Source organism: Lepisosteus oculatus, chromosome 14 (genome assembly GCF_040954835.1).
Source record: "Lepisosteus oculatus isolate fLepOcu1 chromosome 14, fLepOcu1.hap2, whole genome shotgun sequence".
NCBI lineage: Eukaryota > Metazoa > Chordata > Actinopteri > Semionotiformes > Lepisosteidae > Lepisosteus > Lepisosteus oculatus.
This window is the reverse complement of record NC_090709.1, coordinates 38,762,629-38,777,401: the sequence shown is the minus strand read 5'-3', so window position 1 is coordinate 38,777,401 and position 14,773 is coordinate 38,762,629. Positions and strand designations below refer to the sequence as shown.

Here is a 14,773-nt window from a genome sequence, read left to right as displayed (position 1 = left end):
CCACACCCACCCACTCCTCCCCACACAATCAACTCTGTCCCACCCCCCAGCCAACCACACCCAATCATCATCCGCCCCACCCACCAGATAACCACACCCCCATTAACCACACCCACCCACTCAACTCCACCACACCCCTAACCCCACCTACCTGACCAACCACACCCACCCAGCCCCTTAACCACTCCCACCCACCCCATCATCACACCCCCATTAACCCCGCCCCCCAGTGAATGAAGACCACAGACGCCGTCTCTACAGAACAAGTCTCTTTATTTACAGGGGTCCCCCCGCCCCACACACACACGCACACACACACACACACGGGGCACGACGCTGCAACACGGGCCTGACCCCCGACCCGACCTGCCCCCCCCCAGCACGCGCACCCCGCCCTCTCCTCCCGAGGGGAATAGAAAAACCCGCGGAGGACGGCGCGGGACAGGACAGGAGAGGAGAGCCGCGAGTGTAAAAAACAAGGACACGGACAAGAAGAGGGACTGCGAAGGGGGGTCAGAGACATGCTGCTGGACTATTTACACCGATAAAACCTCTGTCTTTAAACTGTACATCTCCTATAAACACCAGCCCCGCCGCCCCGGTCTGTACACCATCCACACCGCCGCGCCCCCCGCTGGGGGCAATAAATAAACCCACCCGCCCGCCCGCCCCCGCCACAGGCAGCCAGCCCAGTCCAGGGACCAGAGGTCGGAGGTCAGGGGTCAGGAGGTCCCGGGAGGGAGGGTGACCGAGACGCTCCAAAAACGACGACACCATTCCTCTCGCTGGGCGAGTCTGCTCTCCCGGCCTCTGTGTCTCCTCTCCTGCTCCTCCTCCTCTCTCTCCCCCAGGCTCTGTGCCTCCCCATCTGTCTCCGGGCCTCAGTATCTCCTCCTCCTCCTCTCTCCCCCAGTGTCTGTGCCTCCTCTTCTGTCTCTGGGCCTCAGTATCTCCTCCCTTTCCTCCTCCTTTCTCTCCCCCAGTGTCTTTGCCTCCTCCACTCTCCCCCAGTGCCTGTGCCTCCTCTTCTGTCTCTGGGCCTCAGTATCTCCTCCCTTTCCTCCTCCTTTCTCTCCCCCAGTGTCTGTGCCTCCTCCACTCTCCCCCAGTGCCTGTGCCTCCTCTTCTGTCTCCGGGCCTCAGTATCTCCTCCTCTGTGCCTCCTCTCTCTCCGGCTGCAGAGACGTGGCGCCTGTCCGTTCGAACGCCTCCTGTATGAGCCAGCAGGTCTGCGGAGGGGCCCGGGAGAACAGGGGAAGAGGGGGGTGTGGGCGCAGAGGTACCCCTCCCTCCCTCCCGCACCCCCAGAGTCCACGCAAGGCCCAGGGCTCGGTCCAGTCCGGTCCGCTCCGCTCTGGAGCCCGAATCTCTCTCCCGCCTTTCCACCGGGGGGGGGCGGAGACACCGCCCTCCGTGGGAGGAGTCACACAAGGGCCCCGCCCCCTATCCCATCATGCACGGGGAGAAGGGCTGACACACACAGACTCCGCCCCACCCCCTCACCGGCGCCACCAGTCCCGGCGCCGAAGGTCCGACCGAACCAGCAGTCCACCCGTCTGTCTCTCTGTCTCGTTGGGGGGGGGGTGTGGGGACGGCTCTCCAGCCCCCGCCCCCCCCCGGTCTCTAGCGGGATCACCCCGAGTCGGAGTCGCTGGTGTCGGAGGAGGAGGACGAGGAGGAGGAGGAGGAGGAGTCCGAGCTGGAGCTGCTGGCGCTGAGCCGGGACACGGCGGCGTGGGGCTGGACCGGGCCGGGCTTCTCCGCTGCGAGAGAGACAGAGAGAGAGACGGGTCAGCGCGGCGCTCGGGCCGGACACCAGGGGGCGCGCGGCCGCCGCCCGGTCACCCCCCCGCTCACCCTTGGTCTTGGGGGGCCTCTTGGCGGAGTTGAGCTGGCCGCTGACGTCCTGCAGCCTCTTCTCCAGCTCCCTCTTCTTCTCCAGCGCCAGCTCCTCCCGGGACTTCCCCGAGCCGGACTTCTTCACCACTGCGGGAGGGACAGGGCTTCAGACATCACTACCACCACCCCCGTCTCCCAGTGTGTCTCCCAGTGTGTCCCAGTGTGTCTGTGAGAACTTCCCCGAGCCGGACTTCTTCACCACTGCGGGAGGGACAGGGCTTCAGACATCACCGCCACTACCACCACCACCACCCCCGTCTCCCAGTGTGTCTCCCAGTGTGTCTCCCCCAGTGTGTCTGTGAGAACTTCCCCGAGCCGGACTTCTTCACCACTGCGGGAGGACAGGGCTTCAGACATCACTACCACCACCCCCGTCTCCCAGTGTCTCCCAGTGTGTCTCCCCCAGTGTCTCCCCCCAGTGTGTCTGTGAGAACTTCCCCGAGCCGGACTTCTTCACCACTGCGGGAGGACAGGGCTTCAGACATCACTACCACCACCCCCGTCTCCCAGTGTGTCTCCCCCAGTGTCTCCCCCCAGTGTGTCTGTGAGAACTTCCCCGAGCCGGACTTCTTCACCACTGCGGGAGGGACAGGGCTTCAGACATCACTACCACCACCCCCGTCTCCCAGTGTCTCCCCCAGTGTCTCCCCCCAGTGTGTCTGTGAGAACTTCCCCGAGCCGGACTTCTTCACCACTGCGGGAGGGACAGGGCTTCAGACATCACTACCACCACCCCCGTCTCCCAGTGTGTCTCCCAGTGTGTCTCCCCCCAGTGTGTCTGTGAGAACTTCCCCGAGCCGGACTTCTTCACCACTGCGGGAGGGACAGGGCTTCAGACATCACCGCCACCACCCCCGTCTCCCAGTGTGTCTCCCCCCGTCTCCCAGTGTGTCTCCCCCAGTCTCCCAGTGTCTCCCAGTGTGTCTCCCCCAGTGTGTCTTCCCCAGTGTCTCCCCCCAGTGTGTCTGTGAGAACTTCCCCGAGCCGGACTTCTTCACCACTGCGGGAGGACAGGGCTTCAGACATCACTACCACCACCCCCGTCTCCCAGTGTCTCCCAGTGTGTCTCCCCCCGTCTCCCAGTGTGTCTCCCCCAGTCTCCCAGTGTCTCCCAGTGTGTCTCCCCCAGTGTGTCTTCCCCAGTGTCTCCCCCCAGTGTGTCTGTGAGAACTTCCCCGAGCCGGACTTCTTCACCACTGCGGGAGGACAGGGCTTCAGACATCACCGCCACTACCACCACCCCCGTCTCCCAGTGTGTCTCCCAGTGTGTCCCAGTGTGTCTGTGAGAACTTCCCCGAGCCGGACTTCTTCACCACTGCGGGAGGGACAGGGCTTCAGACATCACCGCCACTACCACCACCCCCGTCTCCCAGTGTGTCTCCCCCAGTGTGTCTTCCCCAGTGTCTCCCCCCAGTGTGTCTGTGAGAACTTCCCCGAGCCGGACTTCTTCACCACTGCGGGAGGGACAGGGCTTCAGACATCACTACCACCACCCCCGTCTCCCAGTGTGTCTCCCCCCGTCTCCCAGTGTGTCCCACTGTGTCCAGTGACCCCCCAGTCTCTCCCAGTGTGTCCAGTGACCCCCCAGTCTCTCCCAGTGTGTCCAGTGTGTCTGTATGAACCCCCCTGTCTCTCAATGTGTCTGTACGAACTCCCCAGTCTCTCCCCCAGCGGCCCCAGTCCCTCCCAGTGACCCCAGCGGCCCCAGTCCCCCCCAGTCCCTCCCAGCGGCCCCAGTGACCCCAGCGGCCCCAGTCCCCCCCAGCGGCCCCAGTCCCTCCCAGTGACCCCAGCGGCCCCAGTCTCTCCCCCAGTGTGTCTCTCTCCCAGTCCCTCCCAGCGGCCCCAGTCTCTCCCCAAGTGTGTCTCTCTCCCAGTCCCTCCCAGTCTCTCCCCCAGTGTGTGTCTCTCTCCCAGTCCCCCCAGTCCCTCACCGCAGGGCCGGCGGGGCTTCCTCCGCAGGCAGCCCATGACGTAGCGCTCCAGCTCGCGCAGCGTGGAGGGCTTGAGCGTGTGTCTCTCTCCCAGTCCCTCCCAGTCTCTCCCCCAGTGTGTGTCTCTCTCCCAGTCCCTCCCAGTCCCTCCCAGTCCCCCCAGTCCCTCACCGCAGGGCCGGCGGGGCTTCCTCCGCAGGCAGCCCATGACGTAGCGCTCCAGCTCGCGCAGCGTGGAGGGCTTGAGCGTGTGTCTCTCTCCCAGTCCCTCCCAGTCCCTCCCCCAGCGTGTGTCTCTCTCCCAGTCCCTCCCAGTCTCTCCCCCAGTGTGTGTCTCTCTCCCAGTCCCTCCCAGTCCCTCCCAGTCCCTCCCCCAGCGTGTGTCTCTCTCCCAGTCCCTCCCAGTCCCCCCAGTCCCTCACCGCAGGGCCGGCGGGGCTTCCTCCGCAGGCAGCCCATGACGTAGCGCTCCAGCTCGCGCAGCGTGGAGGGCTTGAGCGTGTGTCTCTCTCCCAGTCCCTCCCAGTCCCTCCCAGTCCCCCCAGTCCCTCACCGCAGGGCCGGCGGGGCTTCCTCCGCAGGCAGCCCATGACGTAGCGCTCCAGCTCGCGCAGCGTGGAGGGCTTGAGCGTGTGTCTCTCTCCCAGTCCCTCCCAGTCTCTCCCCCAGTGTGTGTCTCTCTCCCAGTCCCTCCCAGTCCCCCCAGTCCCTCACCGCAGGGCCGGCGGGCCTTCCTCTGCAGGCAGCCCATGACGTAGCGCTCCAGCTCGCGCAGCGTGGAGGGCTTGAGCGTGTGTCTCTCTCCCAGTCCCTCCCAGTCTCTCCCAGTCTCTCCCCCAGTGTGTGTCTCTCTCCCAGTCCCTCCCAGTCCCCCCAGTCCCTCACCGCAGGGCCGGCGGGCCTTCCTCTGCAGGCAGCCCATGACGTAGCGCTCCAGCTCGCGCAGCGTGGAGGGCTTGAGCGTGTGTCTCTCTCCCAGTCCCTCCCAGTCTCTCCCCCAGTGTGTGTCTCTCTCCCAGTCCCTCCCAGTCCCCCCAGTCCCTCACCGCAGGGCCGGCGGGCCTTCCTCTGCAGGCAGCCCATGACGTAGCGCTCCAGCTCGCGCAGCGTGGAGGGCTTGAGCGTGTGTCTCTCTCCCAGTCCCTCCCAGTCTCTCCCCCAGTGTGTGTCTCTCTCCCAGTCCCTCCCAGTCCCCCCAGTCCCTCACCGCAGGGCCGGCGGGCCTTCCTCTGCAGGCAGCCCATGACGTAGCGCTCCAGCTCGCGCAGCGTGGAGGGCTTGAGCGTGTGTCCCTCTCCCAGTCCCTCCCAGTCCCTCCCCCAGTGTGTGTCTCTCTCCCAGTCCCTCCCAGTCCCCCCAGTCCCCCCAGTCCCTCACCGCAGGGCCGGCGGGGCTTCCTCCGCAGGCAGCCCATGACGTAGCGCTCCAGCTCGCGCAGCGTGGAGGGCTTGAGCGTGTGTCTCTCTCCCAGTCCCTCCCAGTCCCTCCCAGTCTCTCCCCCAGCGTGTGTCTCTCTCCCAGTCCCTCCCAGTCCCCCCAGTCCCTCACCGCAGGGCCGGCGGGCCTTCCTCCGCAGGCAGCCCATGACGTAGCGCTCCAGCTCGCGCAGCGTGGAGGGCTTGAGCGTGTGTCTCTCTCCCAGTCCCTCCCAGTCCCTCCCAGTCTCTCCCCCAGCGTGTGTCTCTCTCCCAGTCCCTCCCAGTCCCCCCAGTCCCCCCAGTCCCTCACCGCAGGGCCGGCGGGGCTTCCTCCGCAGGCAGCCCATGACGTAGCGCTCCAGCTCGCGCAGCGTGGAGGGCTTGAGCGTCTCGAAGTCGATCTCGATCTCCTCGGGGTTGGAGTCGCGCAGCGCCGGCTCGCGCGCCTGGATGATGTGCACCACGCGGCCCAGCTTCTCGCCCGGCAGCTTGTTGATGTCCAGGCTGAGCTGCCGCTTCTCGTCGTAGCTCATGGGCCGGCCGCCCCCCTCCTCCTCCTCCTCCTCCGAGTCGTAGTGCGGCGGCGGCGGCGGGGCGGGCGGGGCCGGGGGCGGGGCCGGGGGCGCCGCGGGCTTCTTCGAGGACCTGGGGGAGAGAGAGAGGGGGGTCACTGGGGCGCAGGGGAGAGGGGGTCACTGAGGTGCCACACTGAGACACAGGCAGGCTGAGAGCCCAGAGAGAGGGAGACGGGGGGTCTGAGAGCCCAGAGAGACAGACGGGCAGTCTGAGAGCCCAGAGAGAGGGAGACGGGCGGTCTGAGAGCCCAGAGAGACAGACGGGCAGTCTGAGAGCCCAGAGAGAGACAGACGGGCAGGCTGAGAGCCCAGAGAGAGGGAGACGGGCGGTCTGAGAGCCCAGAGAGACAGACAGGCGGTCTGAGAGCCCAGAGAGAGGGAGACGGGCAGGCTGAGAGCCCAGAGAGAGGGAGACGGGCAGTCTGAGAGCCCAGAGAGAGGGAGACGGGCAGGCTGAGAGCCCAGAGAGAGGGAGACGGGCAGGCTGAGAGCCCAGAGAGAGGGAGACGGGCAGGCTGAGAGCCCAGAGAGAGGGAGACGGGCAGGCTGAGAGCCCAGAGAGACAGACAGGACTCACTTGCTGCTCTTGCTGCTCCTCCGGCCCGCGCTGCTCTTCTTGCCCTGCGTGGAGGAGGGCGCCGCCCTGCTGGCCTTGGAGGTCTTGGGGGTCTTGGGGGGCCTGTCCCCGTCGTCGTCACCCCCCCGGCCCCCGCGGTGCTTCTCGGGCTTCTTCCTCTTCCTCTTCTCCTTCCTCTCCCTCTTCTTCTTGGGCTTGGAGATCGGACCCTGGGACAGAGCGGCGAGCTGCTCGTGCACCGCCCTCAGCTGAGAGAGAGAGAGAGGGGGGTTAATACACACTGAGAGAGAGAGGGGTTAATACACACTGAGAGGGGTTAATTCACACAGAGAGAGAGGGGTTAATACACACTGAGAGAGAGAGACAGAGGTGTTAATACACACTGAGAGAGAGAGGGGTTAATACACTGAGAGAGAGAGAGGGGTTAATACACTGAGAGAGAGAGACAGAAGGGTTAATACACACTGAGAGAGAGAGGGGTTAATACACTGAGAGAGAGAGAGGGGTTAATACACACTGAGAGAGAGAGACAGAGGGGTTAATACACACTGAGAGAGAGAGGGGTTAATACACTGAGAGAGAGAGACAGAGGTTAATAGACACAGAGAGGGGTTAATACACTGAGAGAGAGAGACAGAGGGGTTAACACACACTGAGAGAGGGGGGGTTAATACACACTGAGAGAGAGAGAGACAGAGGGGTTAATACACTGAGAGAGAGAGAGGGGTTAATACACACAGAGAGAGAGAGGGGGGTGTTAACACACACACACACAGAGAGGGGTGTTAACACACACACAGAGAGGGGTGTTAACACACACACAGAGAGGGGTGTTAACACACACACAGAGAGGGGTGTTAACACACACACACACAGAGAGGGGTGTTAACACACACACAGAGAGAGAGGGGGGTGTTAACACACACACACAGAGAGAGAGGGAGGGGGGCAGCACCTGCTCCTGCAGCTCGGCCAGCCTGTGAGCCCGCTCCTCCTCGCTGTCCGAGCTGGGGCTGCTCCGGCTCTCCGTCTCGCTGCTCGGCTCGCTCTCCGAGGACGAGGACGACCCCCCCGGCCCGGCGGGCGCGCCCAGCGGCGTGGGGGGCGGCGCCTCCAGGGGCTCGTCCGGCATCTTGGCGAACCGGAACTCGAACACGTCCTGGGGGGGAACGCAGCCGCTGAGAGAGGCCGCCGGACACAACCGGACCGCACCCCGCTGGGGCCTGCCTGACTGGACAGCCGGACTGCTGCTCCACACTCACCTGCAGCACAGTCCAGTACAGACCCACTCACCTGCAGCACAGTCCAGTACAGACTCACACACCTGCAGCACAGTCCAGTACAGACCCACACACCTGCAGCACAGTCCAGTACAGACCCACACACCTGCAGTAAAGTCCAGTACAGACCCACACACCTGCAGCACAGTCCAGTACAGACTCACACACCTGCAGCACAGTCCAGTACAGACTCACACACACCTGCAGCACAGTCCAGTACAGACTCACACACCTGCAGCACAGTCCAGTACAGACTCACACACCTGCAGCACAGTCCAGTACAGACCCACACACCTGCAGCACAGTCCAGTACAGACTCACACACCTGCAGCACAGTCCAGTACAGACTCATACACCTGCAGCACAGTCCAGTACAGACCCACACACCTGCAGCACAGTCCAGTACAGACTCACACACCTGCAGCACAGTCCAGTACAGACACACACACCTGCAGCACAGTCCAGTAGACTCACACACCTGCAGCACAGTCCAGTACAGACCCACACACCTGCAGCACAGTCCAGTACAGACTCACACACCTGCAGCACAGTCCAGTACAGACCCACACACCTGCAGCACAGTCCAGTACAGACCCACACACCTGCAGCACAGTCCAGTACAGACACACACACCTGCAGCACAGTCCAGTACAGACACACACACCTGCAGCACAGTCCAGTACAGACTCACACACCTGCAGCACAGTCCAGTACAGACCCACTCACCTGCAGCACAGTCCAGTACAGACCCACACACCTGCAGCACAGTCCAGTACAGACACACACACCTGCAGCACAGTCCAGTACAGACCCACACACCTGCAGCACAGTCCAGTACAGACTCACCTGCAGCACAGTCCAGTACAGACCCACACACCTGCAGCACAGTCCAGTACAGACACACACACCTGCAGCACAGTCCAGTACAGACATACACACCTGCAGCACAGTCCAGTACAGACCCACACACCTGCAGCACAGTCCAGTACAGACACACACACCTGCAGCACAGTCCAGTACAGACTCACCTGCAGCACAGTCCAGTACAGACTCACCTGCAGCACAGTCCAGTACAGACCCACTCACCTGCAGCACAGTCCAGTACAGACCCACACACCTGCAGCACAGTCCAGTACAGACTCACACACCTGCAGCACAGTCCAGTACAGACTCACACACCTGCAGCACAGTCCAGTACAGACCCACACACCTGCAGCACAGTCCAGTACAGACTCACTCACCTGCAGCACAGTCCAGTACAGACTCACACACCTGCAGCACAGTCCAGTACAGACTCACACACCTGCAGCACAGTCCAGTACAGACTCACTCACCTGCAGCACAGTCCAGTACAGACTCACACACCTGCAGCACAGTCCAGTACAGACTCACACACCTGCAGCACAGTCCAGTACAGACACACACACCTGCAGTAAAGTCCATTACAGACCCACACACCTGCAGCACAGTCCAGTACAGACTCACACACCTGCAGCACAGTCCAGTACAGACTCACTCACCTGCAGCACAGTCCAGTACAGACTCACACACCTGCAGCACAGTCCAGTACAGACACACACACCTGCAGTAAAGTCCATTACAGACCCACACACCTGCAGCACAGTCCAGTACAGACTCACACACCTGCAGCACAGTCCAGTACAGACTCACACACACCTGCAGCAAAGTCCAGTACAGACCCACACACCTGCAGCACAGTCCAGTACAGACTCACACACCTGCAGTAAAGTCCAGTACAGACTCACACACCTGCAGCACAGTCCAGTACAGACTCACACACCTGCAGCACAGTCCAGTACAGACTCACTCACCTGCAGCACAGTCCAGTACAGACTCACACACCTGCAGCACAGTCCAGTACAGACTCACACACACCTGCAGCACAGTCCAGTACAGACCCACACACCTGCAGCACAGTCCAGTACAGACTCACACACCTGCAGCACAGTCCAGTACAGACTCACACACACCTGCAGCACAGTCCAGTACAGACCCACACACCTGCAGCACAGTCCAGTACAGACCCACACACCTGCAGCACAGTCCAGTACAGACTCACACACCTGCAGCACAGTCCAGTACAGACACACTCACCTGCAGCACAGTCCAGTACAGACTCACACACCTGCAGCACAGTCCAGTACAGACACACACACCTGCAGCACATTCCAGTACAGACACACACACACCTGCAGCACAGTCCAGTACAGACCCACACACCTGCAGCACAGTCCAGTACAGACTCACACACCTGCAGCACAGTCCAGTACAGAAACACACACCTGCAGCACAGTCCAGTACAGACTCACACACCTGCAGCACAGTCCAGTACAGACTCACACACCTGCAGCACAGTCCAGTACAGACACACACACCTGCAGTAAAGTCCATTACAGACTCACACACCTGCAGCACAGTCCAGTACAGACCCACACACCTGCAGCACAGTCCAGTACAGACTCACACACCTGCAGTAAAGTCCATTACAGACCCACACACCTGCAGCAAAGTGCATTACAGACTCACACACCTGCAGCACAGTCCAGTACAGACCCACACACCTGCAGCACAGTCCAGTACAGACCCACACACCTGCAGTAAAGTCCAGTACAGACTCACACACCTGCAGCACAGTCCAGTACAGACCTACACACCTGCAGCACAGTCCAGTACAGACCCACACACCTGCAGCAAAGTGCAGTACAGACCCACACACCTGCAGTAAAGTGCATTACAGACCCACACACCTGCAGTAAAGTGCATTACAGACCCACACACCTGCAGCAAAGTCCATTACAGACTCACACACCTGCAGCAAAGTCCATTAGACTCACACACCTGCAGCAAAGTGCAGTACAGACCCACACACCTGCAGTAAAGTCCAGTACAGACTCACACACCTGGAGTAAAGTCCATTACAGACTCACACACCTGCAGTAAAGTGCAGTACAGACCCACACACCTGCAGTAAAGTCCATTACAGACTCACACACCTGCAGCAAAGTCCATTAGACTCACACACCTGCAGCAAAGTGCATTACAGACCCACACACCTGCAGTAAAGTCCATTACAGACCCACACACCTGCAGTAAAGTGCATTACAGACCCACACACCTGCAGTAAAGTCCATTACAGACCCACACACCTGCAGTAAAGTCCATTACAGACTCACACACCTGCAGCAAAGTCCATTACAGACCCACACACCTGCAGTAAAGTCCAGTACAGACCCACACACCTGCAGTAAAGTCCATTACAGACTCACACACCTGCAGCAAAGTGCATTACAGACCCACACACCTACAGTATAGTCAATTACAGACTCACACACCTGCAGCAAAGTGCATTACAGACACACATACCTGCAGCAAAGTGCATTACAGACCCACACACCTGCAGCAAAGTGCATTACAGACCCACACACCTGCAGCAAAGTCAATTACAGACTCACACACCTGCAGCAAAGTCCATTACGGACCCACACACCTGCAGTAAAGTCCATTACAGACCCACACACCTGCAGTAAAGTCCATTACAGATCCACACATCTACAGGGAAGTCCATTACAGCCACACACACCTACAGCGAAGTCCATTACAGATGCCCACACCTGCAGTAAAGTGCATTACAGACGCACACACCTACAGCGTAGTCCATTATAACCACACACACCTACAGTAGTCAATTTCAGCCACACACACCTGAAGTCCATTACAAACGCACACCAACAGCAAAGTCAATTATCCACACTAACCTACAGGAAAGTCCATTACAGACACACACACCTACAGCAATCAATTACAGCCACACACACCTGAAGTCCATTACAGACCCACACACCTACAGTAAAGTGCATTACAGACCCACACACCTGCAGTAAAGTCAATTATCCACACACTCACCTACAGGGAAATCCATTACAGACCCACACACCTACAGGGAAGTCTTCAACACAATCTTCCCTTCATATCCCTCCCGACCACCACCTCCTGTGGGAGCGACCCACGTCGTACCCCTGCCAGCCCCTCCCATGCCCCCCCCGTCTCTGCACACACCTGCAGTAAAGTGCATTACAGACCCACACACCTGCAGTAAAGTGCATTACAGACTCACACACACCTGCAGTAAAGTGCATTACAGACTCACACACCTGCAGTAAAGTGCATTACAGACTCACACACACCTGCAGTAAAGTGCATTACAGACCCACACACCTGCAGTAAAGTCCATTACAGACTCACACACCTGCAGTAAAGTCCATTACAGACTCACACACCTGCAGCAAAGTCCATTACAGACCAACACACCTGCAGCAAAGTGCATTACAGACCCACACACCTGCAGTAAAGTCCATTACAGACACACACACCTGCAGCAAAGTGCATTACAGACACACACACACACCTGAAGTCCATTACAAATGCACACCTACAGGAAAGTCAATTATCCACACACTCACCTGCAGTAAAGTCCATTACAGCCACACACACCTACAGCAAAGTCCATTACAGACCCACACACCTACAGCAAAATCCAGTACAGACTCACACACCTGCAGTAAAGTGCATTACAGACGCACACACCTACAGCATAGTCCATTATAACCACACACACCTACAGCATAGTCCATTATAACCACACACACCTACAGCAGTCAATTACAGCCACACACACCTGAAGTCCATTACAGACCCACACACCTACAGGGAAGTCTTCAACACAATCTTCCCTTCATATCCCTCCCGACCACCACCTCCTGTGGGAGCGACCCACGTCGTACCCCTGCCAGCCCCTCCCATGCCCCCCCCCGTCTCTGCACACACCTGCAGTTTCCTGGCCATGGCGACGACGTCGTGGTCGGGGGGGTTGTACTTGTAGCAGTTGGAGAACATGAGCCTGACGTCGGCCGCAAACTGCTGAGAGTCCCGGTACTCCCGGCCGTCCATCTTCCTCTGGGGGACACAGGGGACAACCGGTCAGTGTGGGACAGTGCGACTGTGTCAGTGTGTGCGACAGTGCGACTGTGTCAGTGTGTGCGACAGTGTCAGTGTGTGTGACAGTGTGTGCGACTGTGTCAGTGTGTGTGACAGTGTGTGCGACTCTGACAGTGTGTGTGACAGTGTGTGCGACTCTCTCAGTGTGTGTGACAGTGCGACTCTCTCAGTGTGTGTGTGTCAGTGCGTCACCTTGATGGTGCTCAGGTCCATGGGGTGCTTGATGATGTCGTGGTGTCAGTGTGTGTCAGTGCGTCACCTTGATGGTGCTCAGGTCCATGGGGTGCTTGAGGATGTCGTGGTGTCAGTGTGTGTGTGCGTCACCTTGATGGTGCTCAGGTCCATGGGGTGCTTGATGATGTCGTGGTGTCAGTGTGTGTCAGTGTGTCACCTTGATGGTGCTCAGGTCCATGGGGTGCTTGATGATGTCGTGGTGTCAGTGTGTGTGTGTGTCACCTTGATGGTGCTCAGGTCCATGGGGTGCTTGAGGATGTCGTGGTGTCAGTGTGTGTGTGTCAGTGTGTCACCTTGATGGTGCTCAGGTCCATGGGGTGCTTGATGATGTCGTGGTGTCAGTGTGTGTGTGTGTCACCTTGATGGTGCTCAGGTCCATGGGGTGCTTGATGATGTCGTGGTGTCAGTGTGTGTGTGTGCGTCACCTTGATGGTGCTCAGGTCCATGGGGTGCTTGATGATGTCGTGGTGTCAGTGTGTGTGTGTGTCACCTTGATGGTGCTCAGGTCCATGGGGTGCTTGATGATGTCGTGGTGTCAGTGTGTGTGTGTGTGTGTCAGTGCGTCACCTTGATGGTGCTCAGGTCCATGGGGTGCCTGATGATGTCGTGGTGTCAGTGTGTCAGTGCGTCACCTTGATGGTGCTCAGGTCCATGGGGTGCTTGATGATGTCGTGGTGTCAGTGTGTGTCAGTGCGTCACCTTGATGGTGCTCAGGTCCATGGGGTGCTTGATGATGTCGTGGTGTCAGTGTGTGTGTGTCACCTTGATGGTGCTCAGGTCCATGGGGTGCTTGATGATGTCGTGGTGTCAGTGTGTCACTTTGATGGTGCTCAGGTCCATGGGGTGCTTGATGATGTCGTGGTGTCAGTGTGTGTGTGTGTGCGTCACCTTGATGGTGCTCAGGTCCATGGGGTGCTTGATGATGTCGTGGTGTCAGTGTGTGTCAGTGTGTCACCTTGATGGTGCTCAGGTCCATGGGGTGCTTGATGATGTCGTGGTGTCAGTGTGTGTGTGTGTCAGTGTGTCACCTTGATGGTGCTCAGGTCCATGGGGTGCTTGATGATGTCGTGGTGTCAGTGTGTGTCAGTGTGTCACCTTGATGGTGCTCAGGTCCATGGGGTGCTTGATGATGTCGTGGTGTCAGTGTGTGTGTGTGTCAGTGTGTCACCTTGATGGTGCTCAGGTCCATGGGGTGCTTGATGATGTCGTGGTGTCAGTGTGTGTGTCAGTGTGTCACCTTGATGGTGCTCAGGTCCATGGGGTGCTTGATGATGTCGTGGTGTCAGTGTGTGTGTGTGTCAGTGCGTCACCTTGATGGTGCTCAGGTCCATGGGGTGCTTGATGATGTCGTGGTGTCAGTGCGTCAGTGCGTCACCTTGATGGTGCTCAGGTCCATGGGGTGCTTGATGATGTCGTGGTGTCAGTGTGTGTGTGTGTGTGTGCGTCACCTTGATGGTGCTCAGGTCCATGGGGTGCTTGATGATGTCGTGGTGTCAGTGCGTCACCTTGATGGTGCTCAGGTCCATGGGGTGCTTGAGGATGTCGTGGTGTCAGTGTGTGTGTGTCAGTGTGTCACCTTGATGGTGCTCAGGTCCATGGGGTGCTTGATGATGTCGTGGTGTCAGTGTGTGTGCGTCACCTTGATGGTGCTCAGGTCCATGGGGTGCTTGATGATGTCGTGGTGTCAGTGTGTGTGTGTGTCAGTGCGTCACCTTGATGGTGCTCAGGTCCATGGGGTGCTTGATGATGTCGTGGTGTCAGTGTGTGTGTGTGCGTCACCTTGATGGTGCTCAGGTCCATGGGGTGCTTGATGATGTCGTGGTGTCAGTGTGTGTGTGTG

At 59.4% G+C, this 14,773-nt stretch overlaps 1 protein-coding gene across 6 annotated transcripts in view; it reads right to left on the bottom strand.

Annotated features, from left to right (window-relative positions):
• Window positions 1-256: 256 nt before the first annotated feature.
• brd2a (bromodomain containing 2a) overlaps window positions 257-14,773 on the bottom strand; it is a 34,987-nt gene continuing 20,470 nt past the window's right edge. For 5 of the 6 annotated variants that reach the window (XM_069198969.1, XM_069198973.1, XM_069198971.1 and 2 more), the window contains 6 exons: window positions 12,529-12,657; window positions 7,359-7,562; window positions 6,404-6,651; window positions 5,382-5,896; window positions 1,858-1,986; window positions 257-1,763 (listed from right to left, as the gene is read on the bottom strand). In XM_069198969.1, coding sequence (XP_069055070.1) covers window positions 1,633-1,763; window positions 1,858-1,986; window positions 5,382-5,896; window positions 6,404-6,651; window positions 7,359-7,562; window positions 12,529-12,657 — 1,356 coding nt within the window. In that variant the 3' untranslated portion in view covers window positions 257-1,632. The remainder of the gene's footprint in view (window positions 1,764-1,857; window positions 1,987-5,381; window positions 5,897-6,403; window positions 6,652-7,358; window positions 7,563-12,528; window positions 12,658-14,773) is intronic. The other variant, XR_011192114.1, reaches the window with a different exon arrangement.